This window comes from Excalfactoria chinensis, chromosome 1 (genome assembly GCF_039878825.1).
Source record: "Excalfactoria chinensis isolate bCotChi1 chromosome 1, bCotChi1.hap2, whole genome shotgun sequence".
In the NCBI taxonomy this organism is placed as follows: Eukaryota; Metazoa; Chordata; class Aves; order Galliformes; family Phasianidae; genus Excalfactoria; species Excalfactoria chinensis.
In genome coordinates this window covers 71,194,300-71,216,939 of record NC_092825.1, presented here as the reverse complement: position 1 = coordinate 71,216,939, position 22,640 = coordinate 71,194,300, and the positions used below count along the sequence as shown (strand labels likewise).

General features: G+C 41.6%; 1 protein-coding gene across 1 annotated transcript in view; it reads left to right on the top strand.

Moving 5' to 3' along the window:
* Positions 1–3,209: 3,209 nt before the first annotated feature.
* Positions 3,210–22,640, top strand: part of ANO2 (anoctamin 2) — a 179,234-nt gene continuing 159,803 nt past the window's right edge. Inside the window, exons 1-3 of the mRNA XM_072335289.1 lie at positions 3,210–3,381; positions 14,932–15,119; positions 17,984–18,358. Coding sequence (XP_072191390.1) covers positions 3,210–3,381; positions 14,932–15,119; positions 17,984–18,358 — 735 coding nt within the window. The remainder of the gene's footprint in view (positions 3,382–14,931; positions 15,120–17,983; positions 18,359–22,640) is intronic.

Here is a 22,640-nt window from a genome sequence, read left to right as displayed (position 1 = left end):
GTGCCGGTTTAAAACAATGTCCTGGCAATCAATGGGGCCCTCTTGGGGTCCTGACACAGATGTATCCCCTGCCCATGACGAGGAGTGGCATAGGGTCTGGGAGCCATGGCCCTCCATTACGTCTGATCAGGACCTGTCCTATTGGTGTTTGTTCGATCAGCTGATGGTCTCCCATCCAATTCTCTAGATGATTTAAACTAAACAGTGCACGCAGGAGAGCGTGCGGGCACAGCTCAGGCCCCTCCAGTCCCTCCTTCCCCCCCCCCCCCCTCTTTAAGCACACAAAGATGCCCCTTCAATGTCTGATGTGCATGCTCCACAATAGCTTGGCTGGTGCTGTTGCCAGGGATGCTGAAGGTATGCTTAATACACAAGCTGTACACCAGCGTCCAAAACATACACTTCTTTATCCTGGGCCATTGTCAGTCTTTAACTCCTGAGGTGCACCCATGACAGTGACAGCCATGCGCAACGCTTTTATGCAATGCATGGCAGTCTGTCCAGATTGTGCCACAGCCCAGAGAAAACCACTGCATGTGTCAATTGTGACATGCAAGTGACAGAAGCACCCAGACTCCAGGAAATCCATGACATCCATCTGTCAAACCTCATTTGGTCTCAAACTTCTGGGGTTCACCCCTACAGAAAATGGGTTAGCTGAATGGCAACCTGGTAAATTCTGTACAATGTCACACGCGACAGCAATTGGAATGTGAAACATCCTGTGTAGTGACAATGCTGACTGACGGAACTGCTTATGTGACATTTTGCATAGACCAACTGTAGTCACATAGCAAGCGGCATCAGCATACTGATTCCATTCAACAGTCCCGGATGTTGTTCCGCCCACCCCTCCCATAAGCTGCACTGTTGGTTCCAGCGGCCATTTTCCTGGCCAAGACCGCAATGGGAGTGTGCATGGGGAATAGATGGGATTCACACACAGTGTGTAATGCTGAAAGTCTGAATTTAATGCCACGCAACAAACCTTATATACAGGTACATGTGACCACCCCAAATACTCTTGACCTCCCTGACTCCACCCCTGGTGCACGCAGGCACTACCTACCCAATACCCCACAAAAGTAAAGTATGTGCTAGTATATGAACTAAAGTGGGCATACAATGATGAGAACCTGGTGTTTTTGTCATGTAGAATGGAATTCTGTGGACTTTTGTATAGTCAATACTTTTATTTATGATGACTAGCTAATGCCAGTGCATTCCAAACAAAGCCAAGGTACTGTTGCACTTCATGTACAATGCTAGAAGAAGCATCTCCCTTGAAAACTGCTTCACAGAAACAGACAAGTGCGAAAGAGCATGAGGAAGAAAATGAAATAGCATCTCACAATAGACTGAGAAGGCACACAAATTTTTTATGCTGAACTGGTGACATAAGAAACTACTTTTTTTCAGTCAGCCTATTCCAGAAGAGCTGTCTTTCTTGATGAGATCACATGGCACATGCAAAACAACAGGGATCAGTCCCAGCCAGCATGGGTTTGTGAAAATCCTGCTTAACCAACCTGATCTTCTATGGCTGTGTGACCTACCTGGTGGATGAGGGAAAGGTTGTTGATGTAGTCTACCTAGAATTCAGCAAAGCCTTTGGCACTGTCTCCCACAGTAGTCTCCTGGAAAATCCAGCAGCCCATGGCTTGGACAGGTACATTCTTTGATGGATAAAGAACTGACTGGAGGGCTTGGCCCAGAGAATGGTGGTGGATGGAGTTTAATTCACTTGGTGATTGATCATGAATGGTATTCCCCAGCAGTCTTGTTTAATATCTTTATTGATGACCTGAACAAGGGAATTAAGTACACCTTCAGGAAGTTTGCAGAACACACAAAATTGGGAGGAAACATTGATCTGTCTGAGGGTAGGAAGGCCCTAGACAAGCTGTATTGCCAGGCTGAGTCCAAAGGAATGAACAAGCAACATGACCACATGCTGGGTGCACTTTGGCCACAACAACCTCATGCAATGCTACAGGTATGGATCAGAGTGACTGGAAGGTTGTGTGGAGAAAATGGTCCTGGGGGTATTGGTTAGCATTCATCTGAACATGAGCCAGCAGTGTTCCCAGGTAGCAAAAAGGCCAGTGGCATTCTGGATGGTATTAGAAATACAGGACCAGGGAAATGATCATCCTGCTGTACTCAGCTCTAGTGAGGCCACACCTTGTGTATTGTGTTCAGTTTTGGGCCCTTCACTACAAGAAAGACACTGTGACCCTGGAGGGTGCCCACTGAAGGGCAACAAAGCTGATGAAGGATCTGAAGCATAAGTCTTATGAGAAATGGCTGAGGGAACTGGAATCATTTAGTCTGGAGAAGAGGAGGTTCCAGGGAGACCATACCTGAAGGGAGGTTGTGGTGAAGTGGGAGTCAGCTTCTTCTCCCATGTAACTAGTGAGGGACTAGAAGAAATAGCTTCAGGTTGTGCCATGGGAGGTTCAGGGTGGATATTAGGAAATAAATCTTCTCTGGAAGAGTGGTCAGGCACTGGAACAGGTAGAGTCACCATCCTTTGGAGGCATTCAAGAAACATTTAGATGTGGTCATGTTTTAATTGTGAAATATTGGTGGTGGGTAGACAGTTGGACTAGATGATCTCGGAGACCTTTTTCAACCTTGGGGATTCTATTATTCTATGAAACAGATTTGGATTCCCACCCTGCAGGTTACAAGTGTCTTTTGCACAGCCCAGTTTCAATGTAAAACTAACACTTACCTACAGAATACAGGCTTTGAGGAATATGGTCTTTAACTTGCAGATACATCTTGCAAGTCTTGTCTTGAGCTATCTTTGGCTTTCCACCACTGTTTCACCTCTGATTGCTTCAGAAGACCAGTTAGATTAGTGGACACACAACAAGACAGATTTACATGAACAGTAAATGGATTTGGGGAGGAGTCTTTATTATTAAAAGCATGTAATCAGCTGTCTCATCCCAATTTACAGGAATCAAGGTTCATTTGATATATTATGCCTGGTGTGAGATTAAGAAATAATAGTTCAAATGTTGTTCCGACCAGTTTATTAGAAATAATAGTCAGCTGAGAAGATGAGGAAGGGAGAGCGGCGACTACCAAAAATTAGGGTGACGGGGACAGAAAAGCGGGTGATAGGAAAAGGTAGAGAAAGGACAAAAATTGCATAAAGTGTGGATAGTCACCACCTGGAAGCAGCAGCATCCTGTCACATGTCGTTTCGTTGGTCTGAAGCAAAAAGGCGGAGGGGAGAGCAGCAGCAGAGTGGCAGGCCACAAGCAACAGACCGGTGCAGCACAGAGCAGGTGGTGGAAGAAGCAGAAGCAGCAAGGTCTACCAGAGCAGGGTCTCGAGCAACTAGCCCAAGAGAGTCTGTTGGCAACAGTAGGGCGACAGTAGAGGAATCTGAAGCCAGATACCTATCTCGTTTTTCAGCATGCAAGCATCTTAAGCATGCAGGCATCTTCTTCAGCATGCAGTTGTCACGTAGTGAGGCATCTAATGTCAGAAAACCTCCTTCTTCACATAGTGAGGCATCTGATGTCAGAAAAACTAACTTCATGGTTTGTCTATGCCCTTTTTATCCTACTTCTTTCCTGCCTACGTGACATTCCTGGGGGCTTGGGTCAGAGTCATGTGAGTACCCCTGAGATGGCCATCTTCCTTGAGATAAGCCCACACAAAAGATGACTTCAGGGCCATTCATCTGCAGCTTATCTCTCTCTCCTTGCCCCTGGACTTGTCCATCTGTGTCTCTCAGACAAAGGATTTCTCAATCCCTGACCAGGGCTTGCCTGGACTTGTCCATCTTCAGCAAACTTTGAGGCACTAGTGTAAAATGCATGGCCTCTGACATCTGCCTGGTAATTTTTACAAACTTCCAAGATCCTCTACAGCAGGTGAAACAATCTGGTTCATTGCAGTTATTTTTTTGCAGTTTTGCACTGTCAATCAACACCATACTCACCTACCATAGGAAACAAGGTTGTTTAGATATCATTGTCCTAAAACAAACAACAAAAAGCAAAACTCAAACCCATCATCATTTTAACCAACTAGATATTGTTTTCTATCATACTGCCTTCTTTGTATATTATTTATTATTTGTACTGGATGTATTATAATATGTAATATATATGTACATACACATGCATATATAATACATATTATATATTACATTATATTATAAGCATGTATGAAATACATACTTGGAGCACTTTGCCCAAGAGGAGTGGCTGAGAGAGTGTGAGCTATTCAGCCTGGGGAAATCTCTGGGGAGACCTGATAGCAGCCTTTCAATATCTAAAGGGGGCCTGTATGAAAGAAGGAGATAGACTTTGTAACAGGGTCTGTTGTGATAGGATAAGGAAAACTGGTTTCAAACTAAAAGAGGGGAGATTCAGGCTGGACATAAGAAAAAAGTTTTATATGATAAGGGTAGTGAAGCACCGCAAAGGTGGTGGATACCCTCTTCCTGCAGACATTCAAGGAAGGCTGGACAGGGCTCTGAGTAACCTGATCTAGCTCTAGGTGTCCCTCTACATTGCAGGGGAGCTGGACAAGATGACCTTTGCAGATCCCTTCCAGTTCAAATGATTTTACAGTTTTATGAAGTACAGCTGTACAGTTCTGGTCATTTGATCAAAGTGATCAAGCAAAGAGGGATTCATTTGTTCAAATGGATGGGGTACTCATGTAATTAAAAAACAACAGAACAGCAACAACAAAATTACAGGCATCATCTCAAAACTAGTGGGCATTTGTTTGTATGCAAAGAAGCATCCCACCTGGTAGAGCAAATCACAGAGCAAAACTTTTTATTTTTATTTTTTATTTTTTTTATTTCTGCAATCTAATACTTTCAAGAATAATCAGTTCAGAAGCTCTGGCAGTAAGTATGCCTACTTCTTTATAACTGAATTTAGTCTCTAAGTTGAAGCTCTGATTTTATTAATATAAAATACTAGCAGGGTAAGAAGGACAAATATTTGATATCTGTTGATATTAAGAGAATTAAGAAATGCCATTCCAAATGAAGAAATGAAGAAGAGTGGCATGATTTTTTTTTTTTTTTTTTTTTGCATCTGAAGACATTATTTTACGTGAATACTAAAGCAAGTATTAAAAAGTTATCGTAACGTCTAATGTACTCCTCTTACTTGCTGAGAGATAAACTAATTGTTATTTCTCTGCTTTTGTCAAGTGTTAAAATGTAGCACAGAATAGCTTTACTAACCTGTTAAAATATAGTCAAAAATCCTGACTCCCATGACTTTTAGGTAAAATCTGGAATGTGGTTTGTGTCTAGGTTACAAATAAAACTGTTAAAGTGGCACTTCAGATGAAGTAAACAAATTAACTGGATGTAATTGTTGTCTCAGTCTCTTCAGTCTTCCTGAAACTTTCACTAGAAAGACAAACACCAGATTTCAGCCAGCATATGTATTTCTCCAGCTTTCTAAGAAAGTTTTACAGCACCTGGGCCAAGTACTTGCACTGCTGTCCATATAAATGCACTGCTGTGGTATATATATATAACTTGCATCACATTTTGCTCTGTAATATAAATGAATATGAAGCTAATGACACAGTATGCAATCCCAATTTGCATGCCACTGGAAATACTGAACTTTATTGTCATTTAACAAATCCACTTCCCCCTTACGCTAAAACCAACAAATCAAACAAAACCTGTTGTAATATCATATATAAATATGAAAGGAGAAAAAGATTTGAATGCCATGTAATTACACCTTCTTCCAATTATCATTAAAAAATGTATGTCTTTTCTCAGAAGGTCAGTAACAACTTTATACCCAACAAATAGTTTATATCAAAAGACTGAAGCAAGCTTGATCACCTGGTCTGACTATATACTTAATTACAAAATAATCCCCTGACTTTTTCCATGCATGAATTTAGGCAGTGTGGCATCCAGGCAGTAAGGTAACTTAAGTACAGCTGAGATACAGCTATATTAAAAGCTTGCCACACTTACCTCCTCTATGGAAGCACTGGAAGGCTGTGGAGATACAGAAACTCTTACTCACAGAAACCACTCCCAGGAAATTTTTATCCTTGAAATAATGGCTTTCTGGTAGCATTGTGGAGTCCCATTTTCTTTTCTTCCTTCTCTTCTTTACTCTATTCATCTACCTTCTGAGGAGCTAGGATGAGGAGCTAGGACAAAATAAATAGTTAAGTTTCTTGTTGAAGAGAAACTTTTTTTTTTTTTTCTTTTTTCTTTTTTCTTTTTTCCTGTGATGGTAATAATCAAAACAGAAGGGCTAGCTAATTAGTTTCAATCTGCGGTTTGCTTAAAGCAGGATCAGGCAAGAATGGAAATAGCTGCTAGCTTGTCACAGCTTAAGCCAGTGCAGAAACAGATTGTGCACATGATCAGCATAGCTACATCCTATTAGTGCTGTTGCAACTTCTAGCCAAACCTCTCAATGACATGGAAATTCATGTACCTGGTAAGTTTGTTCTCTACTTCACTGTTAATTGCTATCTATGAATATGAATAGATAAACGGGGAAGAGAGACAGGATTGCTCTGAAAGGTCAGTGTCTTCTTTCAGGGCATTTTCAAAAAAAAGAAAAAAACTATATATTAAAAAAGAAAGGTTTGTGGCCCAAGTTGCATACAGACAGCTCAGAGACAAAACGTGCAGAATTTGTTTCTTTTAAAGGTCCAGGACTACAGCTGTGGGGAAACATCATGATCCATTTGGAAAAGGCAGTAAAGAGGGAAATGCTAGACTTCTGCTCCTTTTCTCTGAATTTACCTTATGGCAGTGAAACTTGGGCAAAGGGCAATATCCTTTTATTAGAAAACAGTGTGCAAAAGTGAGATTTTAGTTCCTAGAAGCAAGGAATAAATCTGCCCAGTGTGTAAAACGTTTTTCTGTTCGAGTTCCTAGAATAAAAGTTTAGAATGAGGTTCCATGATAACATTGTGGCATTCTATTGCTACAGGTCAGAGCTCTGTAATTGTTCTCAGGTTAGCTTATTGTTTCTGGGACCTGTAGCTCTACTGTGAATTCTGAACTATCTTGGAGTTCTGCTGTGTCTCTGTTCTTCCACCCGATCCTCTTCATAAAATTGTGTACCAAGTCACAGAGTACAAACAATTATTAGAAACAAGGCTTGTCTTTGTAATGTCACTTCAGTGCCCGTTTGCTATCCCTGATCCTTGACTGTTTGAGTTAACCCTGATACACATTTTATGTGGGAAAAAATCAGGTGCTTTCTGTAACCTCTATATTTAAAGAAGCATTAAGAAAAATAAAAATAATAAAAATAAATAAATAAATCAGAGCCTGTGAATCTATTATAAAAATACAGCTCAATTAGCTCTTCAGTTAATGCTACTACTCAGAAAGTGGCTCAGGTTTTTAGTTTGTACTTTTGTTTCCCACATCTTTCTTCTCTGGTCTGCTCTGTTTCCTACATGCTTTGTGACTGATGTTCATATTCTCCTATCCCTTAAAAGACTCTCATAGTATGTGCCAGAGGCGAGTATTTACCTTAACTCAGGTGTGTTCTCTTCCTGCTCCTAATACCAGAGATGAGATACGAGTGTCAACCAAAGGTGTGCAACCACACGCTTTTACATTTGTGTCTGTGACTAGAGTTATTTGGGCAGGTCCATGACAGCTAGGATGTGTATTCCTACTTTTCTGCTACTGTCTGTCTGAGGTGCTTCTATGTCAGACCCTGTTAACTCTGGCTCTGAATCTGATCAAGTCTTGCTGCTCTGCACCATGTTGATGGTGTCACACACTTTGCTCCATCACAGACTGCTCTTTGCTCACCTCACCCTTCTGGAGCAAGTGTAATTCACTGCTCTCTGCCTCATTTTTTTTTCCCCCAAGATGTCTTTATAGGTATTGTTATCATTTGCATCAGTAACACTTCAGAGAATCAGTGCTCTCCTTCTATGACCAGGTGACCAGACTAGTGGATGAGGAAAAGGCTGTCAACATAGTCCAGCTAGAGTTTAATATATATTATACATAATACCCTTTGTCTCCCACAGTATTCTGCCAGAGAAGCTGGCAGCCAATGGCTTAGACAGGAGTACTCTCTGCTGGGTAAAGAATTGAATGGGCAGCTGGGACCTGAGTGTGGTTGTTAATGGAATTAAATTCAACTGGCAACCAGTCACTAGTGGTGTTTCTCAGGGGTCAGTATAGAGGCCAGCAATGCTTAGTATCTTTACTGATGATCCAAATAAGGGGACTGAGTGCAACCTCAGTAAGTTTGCAGATGACACCAAGACAGCTGGAAGAGTTGATCTGTCTGAGTGCAGGAAAGACTTATGGAGGAATCTATGTAAGCTGGATTGTTGGGCTGAGGTCAGATGTATGAGCTTCTCCACTTTGGTCGCAATAACTTCATGCAATGCTACAGGCTTGGGGCAAAGTGGCTGGAAAATCAGTCTATGATGATTCTGTGAAAAAGGTCTGGAGGAGCTGGTTGACAGCTGTCTGGACATGAGCAAATAGTGTGCCCAGATCACAGAATCATGGAATGGCCTGGGTTGAAAAGAACCATGATGATCATCTAGTTTCAACCCCCCTGCCATGGGAAGGGTTGCCAACCACCAGACCAGGCTGACCAGAGCCACATCCAGCCTGGCCTTGAATGCCTCCAGGGGTGGGGCATCCACAGCTTCCTTGGGCAAACTGCTCCAGTGCTTCACCACCCTCTGGGTTCAAAACTTCCTCCTAATACCTAACCTAAACCTCCCCTGAGATAGTTTAAAACCATTGTCCTATCACTACCCACCCATGTCAGCAGTCACACCCCGTTCCTGTTTATATGCTCCCTTCAAGTGCTGGAAGGCCACAATGAGGTCTTCCCAGAGCCTTCTTTTCTCCAAGCTAAATAAGCCCAGTTTCCTCAACCTTTCTTCATAGGAGAGGTGCTCAAACCCTCTAATCATCTTAATGGCCCTTCTCTGGACCCTCTCCAAAAGCTCCACATCTTTCTTATGCTGGGGACGCCAGGCCTGGATTCAGTACTCCAGATAGGGCCTCACAAGAGCTGAGTAAAGGGGAAAAATCACCTCCTCCCTGCTATCCACTTCACTTTTAATGCAGCCCAGAACATAGTTGGCCTTCTGGGCTGCAGACGCACACTGCTGGCTCATGTCCAGCTTCTCACCCACCAGGACAACCAAGTCCTTCTACGCAGGGCTGCTCTCAAGGAAATCTTCCCCCAGTTTGTATAAATAGCATTGGCTTGTATAAGAAAAAGTGTAGTCAGCAAGACTAGAGCTGATTGTCCCTCTGTACTCACCACAGCTGAGGCCACATCTCAAGTACTATGTTCACGACAAGAAGGACCTGGGGCATGCCCAAAGAAGCGCAGCAATGCTGGTAAAGGGTCTGGAGAACAAGTTTTATGAAGAGTGGCTGAGAGAACTGGAACTACTTAGTCTGGAGAAGAGGAGGTTCAGGGTAGGCCTTATGCTTTCTACAACTATTTGAAAGGAGGTTGTAATGAGCTGATAAGACAAGATGAAATGAGGTTTTCAAGAAATGAGAAAATGTGGCACTTAGGAGCATGGTTTTCATGGTTTTGTAATTTTTGCTATTGGTATTCCACATCATAACATCATGTGGAGCACAGAGAAGAATGTCCCAGAGGACCTCACAGTCGGAGAGGAAAATGCATTGTGAAAGTGACGCTCTCTCTCTCTCTCACTGCCTGGCAGTGGGTGTGGGTTTGCTTCCAAGCCATGTGCCTTCAGTTTCAAAGTAGGCTTCTAGGTCTTAGGAAACCTCTCTCTCTCTCTTATTGTACTTGATTTATTAGCTCAATTTCAATTAGATTGTATTATAGTGTGTTATCTTGCACTCCAGTATCAGAGTAAAATAAGTTTTCCTCCATAGATCCCTTAGATCGTTGCTGCTGCTCTGTTTGCTTCCTTGAGCCTAGCTCCCATCTCCCTACCCCTTTTCCCTTTTTCTCTTCACATTTTTTTTCCAGTGTAAGCCTCAAGTTAAATCTGATAATCCTTGTGGGTCTCTCCCAACTCAGGATATTCTGTGATTCTGTTTTTGAGGTAACCCTGATGTATTTGGAGCATTTTTTTTTTTTTTTTTCCCCCTTGAAGTTCAAGTTATATATAGCTGTACATACTCTCTTTTTTGCTACTCTTTCTTTTCCTCCATTGTGATATCACAACACATATCTCTGTGGAGTTGATGAGGTGACATTATTACTTGTCTTGCATGTTTTCTGAAAGTCTCTTTGTAGGCTTGATCACTTACGTGCAGATAACTGCATTCTATGTTTACATACATTATGCATGGTCAAGTGGTGCTCAAGTGTTGAACCAGGTGTCCTCCCTCATTTATTACAGCACCTTGCTTGATCCGGTATTGTGGTCACTATCTATCAAGAGTAAGACCTTGAGTGTAACTTAGTACTGAGCTCATTATCAAAATGATCTGGGCCTGGAGAGCAACAGCCAGACCAAAGGAGGAAACAATGTCACAGGTAGGAGGAAGAGGCAGGAACTAGAGATTGTTTTTCAGGTTCGCCACTTCAGGTTTCAACCAAAAGACAAGATATGTAGCTTTGCAGCATGCAGATCAGGTATTTATGCAGAACCTCTCTAACTGTAGGTGGCAAGTGCAAAGAATGTATTTTAGGGAAAAGGCAGAGTTGGGAAAATATAGGTCTGCTGTGGAGTTTGATGGAGTGTGTTGAGAAGGCACAGTTACTGAACGTCTTCTTTGCTGTAGTCTCTACATCTATGACTGTCCCTTGGGAATCGCAGGCCCTGGAGGTAAGAGAGAGAGTCTGGAAAAAGTAAGACTTCCCCTTGTTTGCGGAGGATTTGATTAGAGAGTGTACAGCCAAAATGAATGCACTTAACTCCATGGGTTCCTGTAGGATGCACCTTTGTGTTCTGAGAGGGCTGGCAGAAGTGATTGCTAAAACTCTATCATCAGTAGAGGTGTCTGAAGATTGGATGGATAGCCATTGTTACTCCAGCCTTCAAAAAGGGCAAGAAGGCCAGTCTGCCTCACCCCTGCCCTTGGGAAGGTAATGGAACATGTTCTGGATGCTACCTTCAGAAAATTATTGGAAAATAAGGTAATCAGGAGAACTCAATGTGGATTCACCATGGGGAAATCATATTTGGTCAACCCTGTAGACTTCTATGATATCATGCCCAGCTGGCTAGATAAGAGGAGAGCAGTGGATGTTGTGTACCTTGACTTCAGGAAAGGCGTTTGACACTGTTTCCAATAACATCCTTGTAAGTAAGTGTCATGGGTTAACTTAAAATCTACCTTCACCCATGACAAGGGGGCAGTCGGCTTGCAGGCCACTGGCCCAGAAGGAAAAGAAAACAGGGAAAAAGGAAATAAATACAGCGGCAACGATCTAAGGAGGCACACTTATTTACTAAATACTATATCGGAATACAGAATAACACAATATAATACAATATAATTGGAATTAAGGCTAATGAATCAAGTAAAATAAGAGAGAGAGTGAGTCCTGAAACCGAGAGGCCTACTGTAATTCTAGGCGAAACGCCTGGAACGCTCCCACACGGCTCTCCCCCCGGCTGGCAAGGTCCAAGAGAGCGAGTCCAGCACTGAAGTGAGATTATATAGAGTCCGTGTCATATGACTGACCGTGGTGTTCCCTAGGACATTCAGTCTTCTTTCTGTGAGCAGCAGATTCATCAAAATTATCTATGCTTAACATGATGTTATGATGTGGAATACTGATAGCAAAATTACAAAATTGCAAAACCATGACAGTAAGCTTAGTGTTTGTGTGATAGATGAGTGAATGGTGAAGTGGATCTGTCTGACTAGCAGAGCTTGGAGAGTTATGATCAGTGGCACAGTGTCTGATTAGAGGCCTGTAACTAGTGGTTCTCCTGAGGGGTCTGTACTAAGTCCAGTTCATTTTCAGTGTCTTCATCAATGACCTGAATGAGGGGATAGAGTCTACTGCTAACAGTGTTTCCTGGGAGGAGTAGCTGACACACCAGAAGGCTGTGCAGCCTTTCAGCAAGACATAGACAGACTGGAGAGCTGGGCAGGGAGAAACCTAATGAGGTTCAACAGGAGCAACTGTTGATAGTCTTGCACCTGGGGAGGAATAACTGCATGCATCAATACAGGTGAAAAGGAGCTCTGCAAAGAAGGACCTAGTTGTCTTGATCTACAACAGGGTGGCTATGGGCCAGACCAGGATTTTTTCTGAGGTGTGCAGTGACAGGACAAGGGGAAATGACAAAAACTGCAACATACAAAATAACATTTTTTACTGTGAGGGTAACAGAGCACTGGAACAGACTGCCCGGTAAGGCTGTGGAGTCTTCTTCTCTGGAAATGTGCAAGACTCACCTGTACTCTTTCCTGTTCAACCTACTGTTGTCCTTGAAGATACCCTCCTCAGCCCTTCCACTTCTGGTGGTGTTCTTAATTATTACACTTTAGACAAGGAACTGGGAATTGAAATTGTGAAGCCAATTGGCACACATGTGGCCAACCCCTACATTTGCAAAAAACATAAGAAACTGAGTGCAAAGAGACTAACTGGGCAAAGAAATGATTACTGGCTATGACATGGTGGTTCTGAGAAACATGCTCAAAATCAAAGATTTCTAGTCAGGCAAAGATCTTTGAGAAAACAGCAGATTATTCATTATTGCAAAAGTGGGTGCACACCCCCTACTGACAAGGGAGAAATTGCATGCCTAATCATGAAATCCACTCTGTTGTATGCCCTGGGTTTAATGCAGGTAATACCTCTCCTGGCACTTACTGATTGAGCACTACAAGCTCACAATCTTCTCGACACTGTTGCTATGATAGTTTTCCCTATAAAGTCTGTTACCAACCTATTGTTTAAAGGTATGTTCTATACTTTTCTGTGGAAATAGGAGGACAGTGCTGCATGATGTCACACAGTATGGAATATCCCTTTTGACTCTTCAGGTCAGCTGTCCTGGTTCTGACACCTCCCAGCTCCTTGTGTGTCCCAGACTCCCTGCTGGCAAGGCAATATGAGAAGCTGGGAGACTGAAATGTCTTTGGCTCTGTAAGGCACTACTCAACAACACCTAAAACACTGATGTGTTACCAACATTGTTTTGCTTCTAAATCTACAGAGCATCACACCAGACATCATAACTGAGGCTGTACCAGCTAAAATCACAATAAATCTGTATTGCAGGTATAGAAGATTAACAGTAATACACAGTGCCTGCCTTGGACTGTTGAAAAACTGAAGAAATTCAGAAATTAAGACAATAAATCTGACTTTTTTTTTTTTTTTTTTTTTTTTTTTTTTTTTTTAAGCAATTCTTCCTCCTCCACCGCAAAGAAGAGGAATATGCAGATTTAGTTATCATCACCTTCAAGAATGATGCTCTTAGATTTTCCTTTAATTATTTTAATTTAATGAACTCTGTACAACTCCGTTGGTTTACTGCATACTGTTATCTCCCCAGTTCTTTCTCTTTTGATATGTAGTATAGGTTCACTGATTTTGACACCAGTTGGATGTTTCAGCCATGTAGAAGAAAGACTATTCTGTCTCATGAGAACTAAATGAGAGTGAGAATTGTTCCTGCCTTCAGACGTGCCTAATCTCCAACACCATGAGGAAGGTCTGGAGAAAACTGCTGGAATTTCCCAGCATTTTCTTACGGCACACAAGGATTCTGACACAGCTCCTGACACAGAGCAGCAAATCTCATTGGACATTTCCTCTTAGACTGCAAAGTCTAACATTAGTTTTTATAGTGTATATGTATATGGGTATATGGATGGGAGTTGATGATTGTTGACTATTCAGTTATTTCCTCTTTGTAGGGAAGACAAAGTCCTTAATAGAGAGACATAGTGATTCATCTCTTTAAACACAGTGGGGCCAGACATATGAGGAAGAGAGGAAGGTGGATCATCGCTTTGTTAGAATATACTAACAAACTTGAAAGACCAAGCTATAATTCCTCAGTCCAATAAGCATCTCAAATAAAATATTGGTAAAATTCAGACAATTTTCATTTACAGCTACGGTACCACTAGAGGGGGAAAGAATATGAAACATCTGTAAATTGCACAGGTTTCTGTACCCATTACTTTTTACCTTTATCCTTGCATTGTGTTATTGATTCTGCTGACTATCTACCTTTGTTGCTTGTGATCAAAAATTGTGTCTACATTGTTATTGTACAATGCTGTACAGCAAAGAAGAAGTTACTGATTGAACTGGTAGTGAATAGGGAATGGTATGCAACTACTGCCTCCCTTCAATTATGCTGCCTTGTGGCCATGACATTTTTTTATACTGGAGATGGGGTCTAAAACTAAAATTCTCATGTCACTAGACCCCCAGAATAAAATATTTAATGTTGAACTTTGATGTACTTTATAAGAATTTCACACTCTTACTTGTCCAGAGGTTGAGTTCTTAGAAGAGAATTACTGTTAGCCAGAAGCTTCTACCTGAATGCACTAGATTTTGATCTTGTTATACTAGAACTGAAACACATTCCCTTCAAGTCTAGTTGGAAGTCACAAGCAAATTTGACTCACTTCAGTTCTAGTAATTTAATTTCCATGCAGCACGAATGATTCACCCAGAGAGCCCTGATGCAATCACAACACACAACATACAGCTTCCTCATGTTCAGGAGGGAGGTCTATGGGTAGCTGCAATGCACTTAATTTCCAAATCCTAGTTTTCTGACTAAAGGGAATACAAATGGTACTGAACAATGAGGCTAAGTATAGTACCTGATATTCCTCTGCAGATGTAGGTATCCTTCTCCAAATACTCTAGTTCAGTATCTGAAGTCTGATAGTGTCCATTAATTATCCTACTTCCTATTCCTTTAGGAAACTACCTGAACAAAAAACCATATTTATATAACACTAATCAACTTTCGTTCCTCTAGCCTCCTCACACTCAAGTCTGAAGAGGCAGAAGGCAGCAACATCATCAAGAGAGTATTTCTTGGGATGTAACAGCAAATACCTAACAGTTCCTCAAAACATGCCTTCCTTACACAGCAGAAGGATCAGTGGATCTTTAGAAGCACCTAGCTGTGTGGGTACCAACTGCAGTTCTGTAAGTAGGATTTTATGTTCACTAACATAACTCTAATAACTTCAGGATGAAGAAAAGATATGGAGTCGGATGAACAGAGTATGATGCATTCGTTCTTTGTTAAACAAATCCAAGCTGTACTGAGAAAAGTAACAGTACAAGTAGACATATCCTACAACTTTAGATAGTTCAGTAGGTTCTTGCATTGTAATTTCTGTCCTAATAAAGGGTGTTCTTGTGGTATCAGCAAGATTCTATTGATCATTTACTTGAGTCAAAATTATTTGAAAAAGAGTACAGAGGTTGCTATTACCTTGGTGAAGAAATAGATCTACAGGTTGATGACAGAATTGGCTAACCCTCTTTGAACTGTGGGCCAGCACATATCCAGGTGTTAATGTGAACAAGATTGGAAGTGGAAGTGGGGTGGCTACAGTCTTCCTAGCAAAGCCAACACTAGAAGAGAGATCTCCTGGGGTATATATGTAGTGACGTTTTCTATTAGAGGATTAGAATTAATTGAATGTTGATACTACTGTCCCATATTCTTATTGCTTGGTGTGCTTGTTACTTATCTTGGAAATATTATGAAGCAGTGAATCTGGGACTGAAAATGGTGGTTTAGAACACTCTAACTTCTAGAAGAAGTGAGGGAGGAAAGATATTGATGGCTCTTCCAGAAACTTTGCAAATTGCAATTCACTTGATAGGCTTTACTCTCCAATAATGTCTTCTTGTTCCAAAATGTGAAAGTGGTGCAAATTTAGGGAAAAAAAAAAAAATCTCACAAAAATTTATGGGAATTTTGTCCTGTTCTCTCAGAAATAGAAACTCACTGTAATTGGAATGGCATTTTGCCACCAAAAGTCTGTGGAGAGGAAAAAGCGGGAGAGGGAAAAAGGGAGAAGGACACAATGGTATCTCTTCATCCTTTTATTTTGTGTAGCTCCAGCAACACATAATGTTGCTATGGTGATCTGTCAGGTGACTGGGATGTGGCAGCTGGCTGCACGCAGGTAATAAACAAGAAAACCTATTAGCAACTTTCCATGTTCTCCAACTTCCTTGTTCCTTCTCCTGTGATGTTTTTTTTTTTTGGGTGAATCTCATTTCGGCCTGCACTTGCCTATAAGGGAGGAGAGAATGCTTAGAGTTCATGTTCTCTAGATACATCTAAGCATTGCATTGTGCCAGTAAGCAGGTGGTAGTGGCATCATTACTTCTGTGTTGTACTGTGTGAAACCCTCTGAAAGGGAACATATTTTTCTTCACTGTGGCAGAAATGGATCCAGAAGGCTTGCATGGACTGCCTGTGAGTACTTTATGAAATAGAACCTACCTAGGACATGGGGAATTGCAATAAAATGCTATCTATCTCTCAAATAGATTTATATTCCATCAGAATGCATTGTTAAGTGTAGGTTTATAAGTGCCTAGAGGGACTGCAATAATGCCCTACACATAAGTTTAAGGCAAGTGTAATATGTGGAACAGATTATCTGGTGATAATTTCAGGAAATTGGATGGAGTGTGCATATTAAAATAAATATTTAGAGATATAGTGACTGAAAGCTGCTTTATGGGAAACTGAGATGTAAAGCAAAACAATGAAAATCAGGATTTGGGGCAATATTAGTAATATACGCATTTATATAATGTCTTGAAGTATTCATGTTATATTAACAAATGAGAAAACTGAAAAAAAGTACATTTGGTTAACTTTGAAGTGCTACCAGTACATGTAATAGAAAGGCAGGTAGGAAAGAGAAAGACATTTTTAACAGTACTTGGCTAAATGTTACTTGTGTAGACACCTATGGGAGCCATAAATAGCTGGATTTATGGGTTGATTGATTTGAATTAGTGTGACTATTTATTTGCTTTCATGTAGTTTCCCAGTCCCTGGAGGGCTGGTATCACAGTAATGAATGACACTGTAGAGAGTTAGGTGAAGGTTTATAAGATACAGCATTGAGCAGGATGTGGTGGTTGTTAAAAATTTTGGAAAATATACAAGCTACCTCAGTGAAAGAATCAGAAGTTAATGCCTAAAATTTAATTTCAGTGCTCAACAAATGTACTGCAGATTTGCTGTCCCCACAAGTGCAGGGTGGCAGTGGTTAGAACAGAAGTAGTTCTGTGCCGGGATTTGAATAGTGGGGACAAGGTAGCAGAGACGGTCCACAAGGGAAGTTGAATAGAACATAGGTGATCTTAATGGTTTTAGTCATTAATTTCTTTTTGTAGTGCTACTGTTCAGTCACATACTCTTCTCTTATTAAAATACACATTAACTGTATTTTCTCCCTAATCCCTATTATTTGACAAATAATCTGTGTCCAGCTCTGCCCTTCTTGACCTTGTACTACTTGGAGGGATATTTTCCTGTTCTACCTTGAATCAGTTTTTTCCTTCCTGTACAAATTTGTCTGATTCACTTCCCTGTCCAACTTTTCTCCACAGTTCATCCTTTTCCATGTCATGAACTGTAATGTGATCCTTTTTTCTTAAACTTCAAGCCCATTTTAAAATGCTGATGTGGTCTCTTATGTCCTGTTTATACAGAGGCCAAAGAGACAATGCAGACATGCTTAACCATACCATATCAGAGAGGATGTTTTTGTGATACACTATCTATCTTGTACATTTCAAGGAGCAAGATGAAGCTGCTATATTTAGGTACTCTTGTCTGCTTGCAGTCAAAGAATCTCAACATGACCTAATTTGAACTATATAGTCCAAATGTATAGCTCATTTGTAATCTCAGTTAATCTCAAATTTTTACTCTGCTCAACTAGTGCTTTTAAATACCTGTGTAAATTCAGACCCCAGGTCTAGCTTCTCCTTGGACTTTCTGATTTTCCATCCATGTATTTCCCTCCCAGATTATAAACAATTACCTGGATGGGACTGAAAGAGAGTCCATGGACTCCATGAGTGGCATGCACTTCAGAGATAGCAACAGAAAGGTTGACTATGTTTTAGTCTATCACTACCGGAAACTCCTCACCCAGCACCAGCCTGGGGCTGGATCTCAAGGACCAATGCACAGGGCAGCCTCCATGACCATTGCTTCGAGTGGAGAGACCAAGAAGGGCTGTCTCAAGCTGCAGCGAGACAATGGCCAGCATGCCCCTCAGGAGGCTCAAGTGATTGAGCTGGACCCACTGGACACCCTGGAGGAGGAAAAACGGCAGCAGAGGGAAGAGTATGAATGCAATCTAGTGGCAGCAGGACTGGAGATCGAGAAGGATGTTGAGGTAAGAGGGTGAAAATTGTGCATTCTGCATGGTGCTCGATGGGTAATGGCCACCAGGTTGCATAACATGGTCATGCAGGAAGCATAAAGACTGGTGAGCAGGAGCATGGCTGTAGCCCTGCACCAGGGCCAGGTCTATCTTTATACTTTCTCTGGTTTAATGTTAACCAATAGGAGAATCACAAGCGTTATGTGTACTATTCCTGACTTACCTCAGAGCCAGTTTAAGAAGCTAATCCTAAACCTTGTCACTGCTGTTCACTGCTGAACATCTCAGTATTTAAAGCTGTTGCTGTAACCCCAAATTAGGAATCATCAGAAATAAATTATCTGAGCTATTTTATACATGCCTGTCAATGGTTTATGGGTTGGTTTGGACCAGTTCCATGACTAGTGATTTGGGGGGACCCACACCCCAGGAAAAGAAAAAGATGGAGAGAAGGGCCTAAAAACATAACAGCAGCAACAATCTGAGGAGAAACTAAACTATTTCACTAAGTATGATATCAGAATGCAAGATAACACATTATAATACAATATAATACAATTGAAGCTAATAAATTAAATAAAATGGGAGAGAGTGTCTGAAAAACCAAAGGCCTTACTCTAATGCTGAGATGTGACTCCTAGTAGGGCTGAGCAGAAGAGAAAAGAGAGGGCATTTCATGATATGCTAACAGTTTTATTTTTCTCTCTGAATGGAAAACAGAAACAGAATGCAAAGTCTTCTGGAGTAGTATGTAGTTCTCTTCTGAGAACCAGGTACCCAGAACCATCCACAATCCATGGAACCGGAGCTTTAACGTTATAATTCCCAGTGCACTACACAATGTTATGAGGTGGAGTACCTTTAACAGAAAACATAAAACCATGACAGTTCCTAAAATATGGAGTGAAACCAAAAAGATGATGGAGAAGGACTGGTTAAGTCTTTTCTCCTGAGAAATATTTGTTTGTATAATGTGGTATTGAGTAGAAATTTCAGTTCTACTTCAGTGGAAAAGATATTTCTATATCTTAATATCCTTAGGGCACTAATTATTAATTATGCACTAAATAAGTGCATTTTTCTTGCAAAGAAATGATTTTACATTTTACTTATTTGTTTATTTAATTTTTAATGAAAATATCTATCTTAAGTAATTTCCTGAAATAAAGAATTTTGTCAGGAATTTCATGTTTCTTTTTCAGTGTGACCCTTAACTTTTATCCCAACAATACATTAGATTTGTGTCATTTTCTTCATTCCATCTATAGAATCATAGAAACATAGAATGGCCTGGGTTGAAAAGGACCACAGTGATTATCTAGGTTCAACCCCCCTGCTATGTGCAGGGTTGCCAACCACTATACCAGGCTGCCCAGAGCCACATCCAGCCTGGCTTTGAATGCCTCCAGGGATGGGGCATCCACAACCTCTTTGGGCAACCTTCTCCAGTGCCTCAGCACCCTCAGTGTGAAAAACGTCCTCCTAACACCTAACCTAAATCTCCCCTGTCTCAATTTCAGATCATTCCCCCTTGTCCTATCACTGTCCACTCTTGTAAACAGCTGTTCTCCCTCCTGTTTGTACACTCCCTTCACTTACTGGAAGGCTGCAATGAAGTCTCCCTGGAGCCTTCTTTTCTCCAGGTTAATCAAGCTCAGTTTCCTCAACCTTTCTTCATAGGAGAGGTGCTCCAGCCCTCTAATCATCATAATGGCCCTCCTCTGGACCCACTCCAAGAGCTCTACATCTTTCCTGTACTGGGGGCACTAGACAATACTCCAGATAGGGCCTCACAAGAGCTGAGTAGGGGACAATCACCTTCCTCTCCCTGCTGGCCATCCCTTTTTTAATGCAGCCCACCACACAGTTGGTCTTCTGGGCTGCAAGTTCATACTGCTGGCTCATGTTCAGCTTCTTGTCCACCAGGACCCTGGTCCTTCTCCACAGGGCTGCTCACAAGGAGTTCTTCCACTGCAATAGGAGAACCTCACATCCTTTATTGTATTTCTCACTGCCCATGACATATTGTAAAGCACTATAATCATATCTGTTTGTAGTTTTGGTTAAGTCACTTCATGACAATGATGCAGACTGCAGTACATCAGTGAGCATAGGTCTTCCAAACCCCTTGCTGATGAACTGAGCTTTTACCATCCCTTTGGAAAGTAATTGATGTATATTTGAAATCCACGAGTATTTCCTTCTGTTGAAGAAAAGTCCCTTCTGGTTTCAAGTTTTAGGTACTCCATGATTTTGTCAAAAAACTGTAAACTGTTTAGACTAGTGGTGGCTGAACAGCAGTTTCACAAAAGTAATGTAGTTAAATATAAGACAGTTTGGGGATTTGGGTCCTGGAATTTGTTGCTTTTCTGATCCTTTAAGGACAGAAACCATACTGCTGCTTACTGGGTTGAGGGAGAAACTCCCACAGTTACTGGATGAAAACTTCTCCAGCAGCAATACCTGCTGCTTGATGTGTCTCAGCTTGTTCTTTGGCAGAAAAATTTTGAATTTTGGATATTTGGTATTAGAAAGAACAGGACTATCCTCAGATAACTGCCTTCTTTGTAGTAATAAGCAGCCCTACTATAATTTCCATACCAAGTAAGCAATCACTTCCATACGCTTGTTGACTGAGTATCTATCGTTTGAACTCTAATATTTGGAGATATCTCTTCCTAGTCTTGGTTTCATGCCACACATGAAGGAAACAGAAGAGACCTTATACAACTCCCTTGTGTAAGTGATAGACATTGGAAATTTGTGTGGGAGTGAATACAGCACTGCAGAGAAGTGCTCCCTGATTTTAATGTTGCTATTGTAAATATGTACATTAGTTTATATATCTTTGTGTATTTTATGTTGTTGCTGTACAAGACAAAGATTAGATGACTGATCTTCATTCAGAGTTTTTTATCTGTATGAAAACAAATTAAAAGGCAGTCTAAGTCTGAAAATTCTGTTTCTCATTGACCAAAACAGCTAGAAGGGCAACGGTGGTGCAGTGGTAGAATTGCTGCTTGCAACACTGGTGGCCTGGGGTTCGAATCCCCCCTGTGGTGCAGGGGGTAGAAGTGCCGCTTCGCTACACAGAGGGCTCGAAACCCGGGAGTTGGACTCGATGATCTCTAAGGTCCCTTCCAACTCGCACGATACTGTGATACTGTGAAAAAGGAACAAACTTATTTTGACATAGAATCACAAGGTTGGAAAGAATCTACAAGATCATCTAGTCCAACCATCCTCCTATCACATTTCAATGACAATATTTAATCAATAATTCTTGTAAAAATGTAATAATATTAATAATAAAAAGTCTGATATTTCAGCTGTCAATATAGAATCATTGCTATCCACAAGCTACTAAACCATATCTCATAGCTCCTCATCCAGATGCCTCTTGAACACTGCCAAGGATGGCAGCTCCACCACCTCCCTGGGCAACCCATTCCAGTGCCTGACCATGCTGTGAGAGAAATAGTGTTTTTTTATGTCTAATCTAAACTTCTTCTGGTACGACTTGTGGCCATTTCCTCAGGTCCTGTTTGTTGCCTGGGAGAAGAGACCAATCCCCTCCTCATCACAACTTCCCCTCAGGAAGATGTAGAGTGCAATTATGTCTCCCCTGAGTCTCCTCTTCTCTAGACTAAATAACCCTAGCTCCCTCAGCCACTCCTCATAAGATTTATGTTCCAGACCCCTCTCCGGTTTTGTTGCCAGTTTGTTCTCTAGACACGTTCCATGGCCTTGATGTCTTTCTTGTAGTGAGGAGTCCAAAACTGAACACAGTACTCGAGGTGTGGCCTCACCAGAGCTGAGTACAGGGGGATTATTACCTCCCTGCTCCTGTCAACCACACTATTTCTATTGCAGGCCAGGATGGCACTGGACCTCTTTGCCACCTGGGCACACTGTCAGCTCATGTTAACCTGTGCATGTACCAACATCCCCAGGTCCCTTTCCTCTTCACAGTCATCCAGCCACTCAGCCCCAAGTCTATAGCGCTGCATGGGGTTACTGTGGCCAAAGTGCAGGACGCAGCACTTGGCCTTGTTGAACCTCATCCCATTCACCTCAGCCCAGTGATCCAGTTTATCTAGATCCCTATGAAGGGCCTCCCTACCCTCAGGCAGATAGACACCACCTCCCAGACCCTCTGCAACCCTGCAACCCTCTGCAAACTTACTGAGGGTACGCTCAATCCCCTCATCTAGGTCATTGATAAAGATATTAAACAAGATGAGCCCCAGTACCAACAAATCAGACTTTTCTGTTCCATCTGAGCTACTGTCTG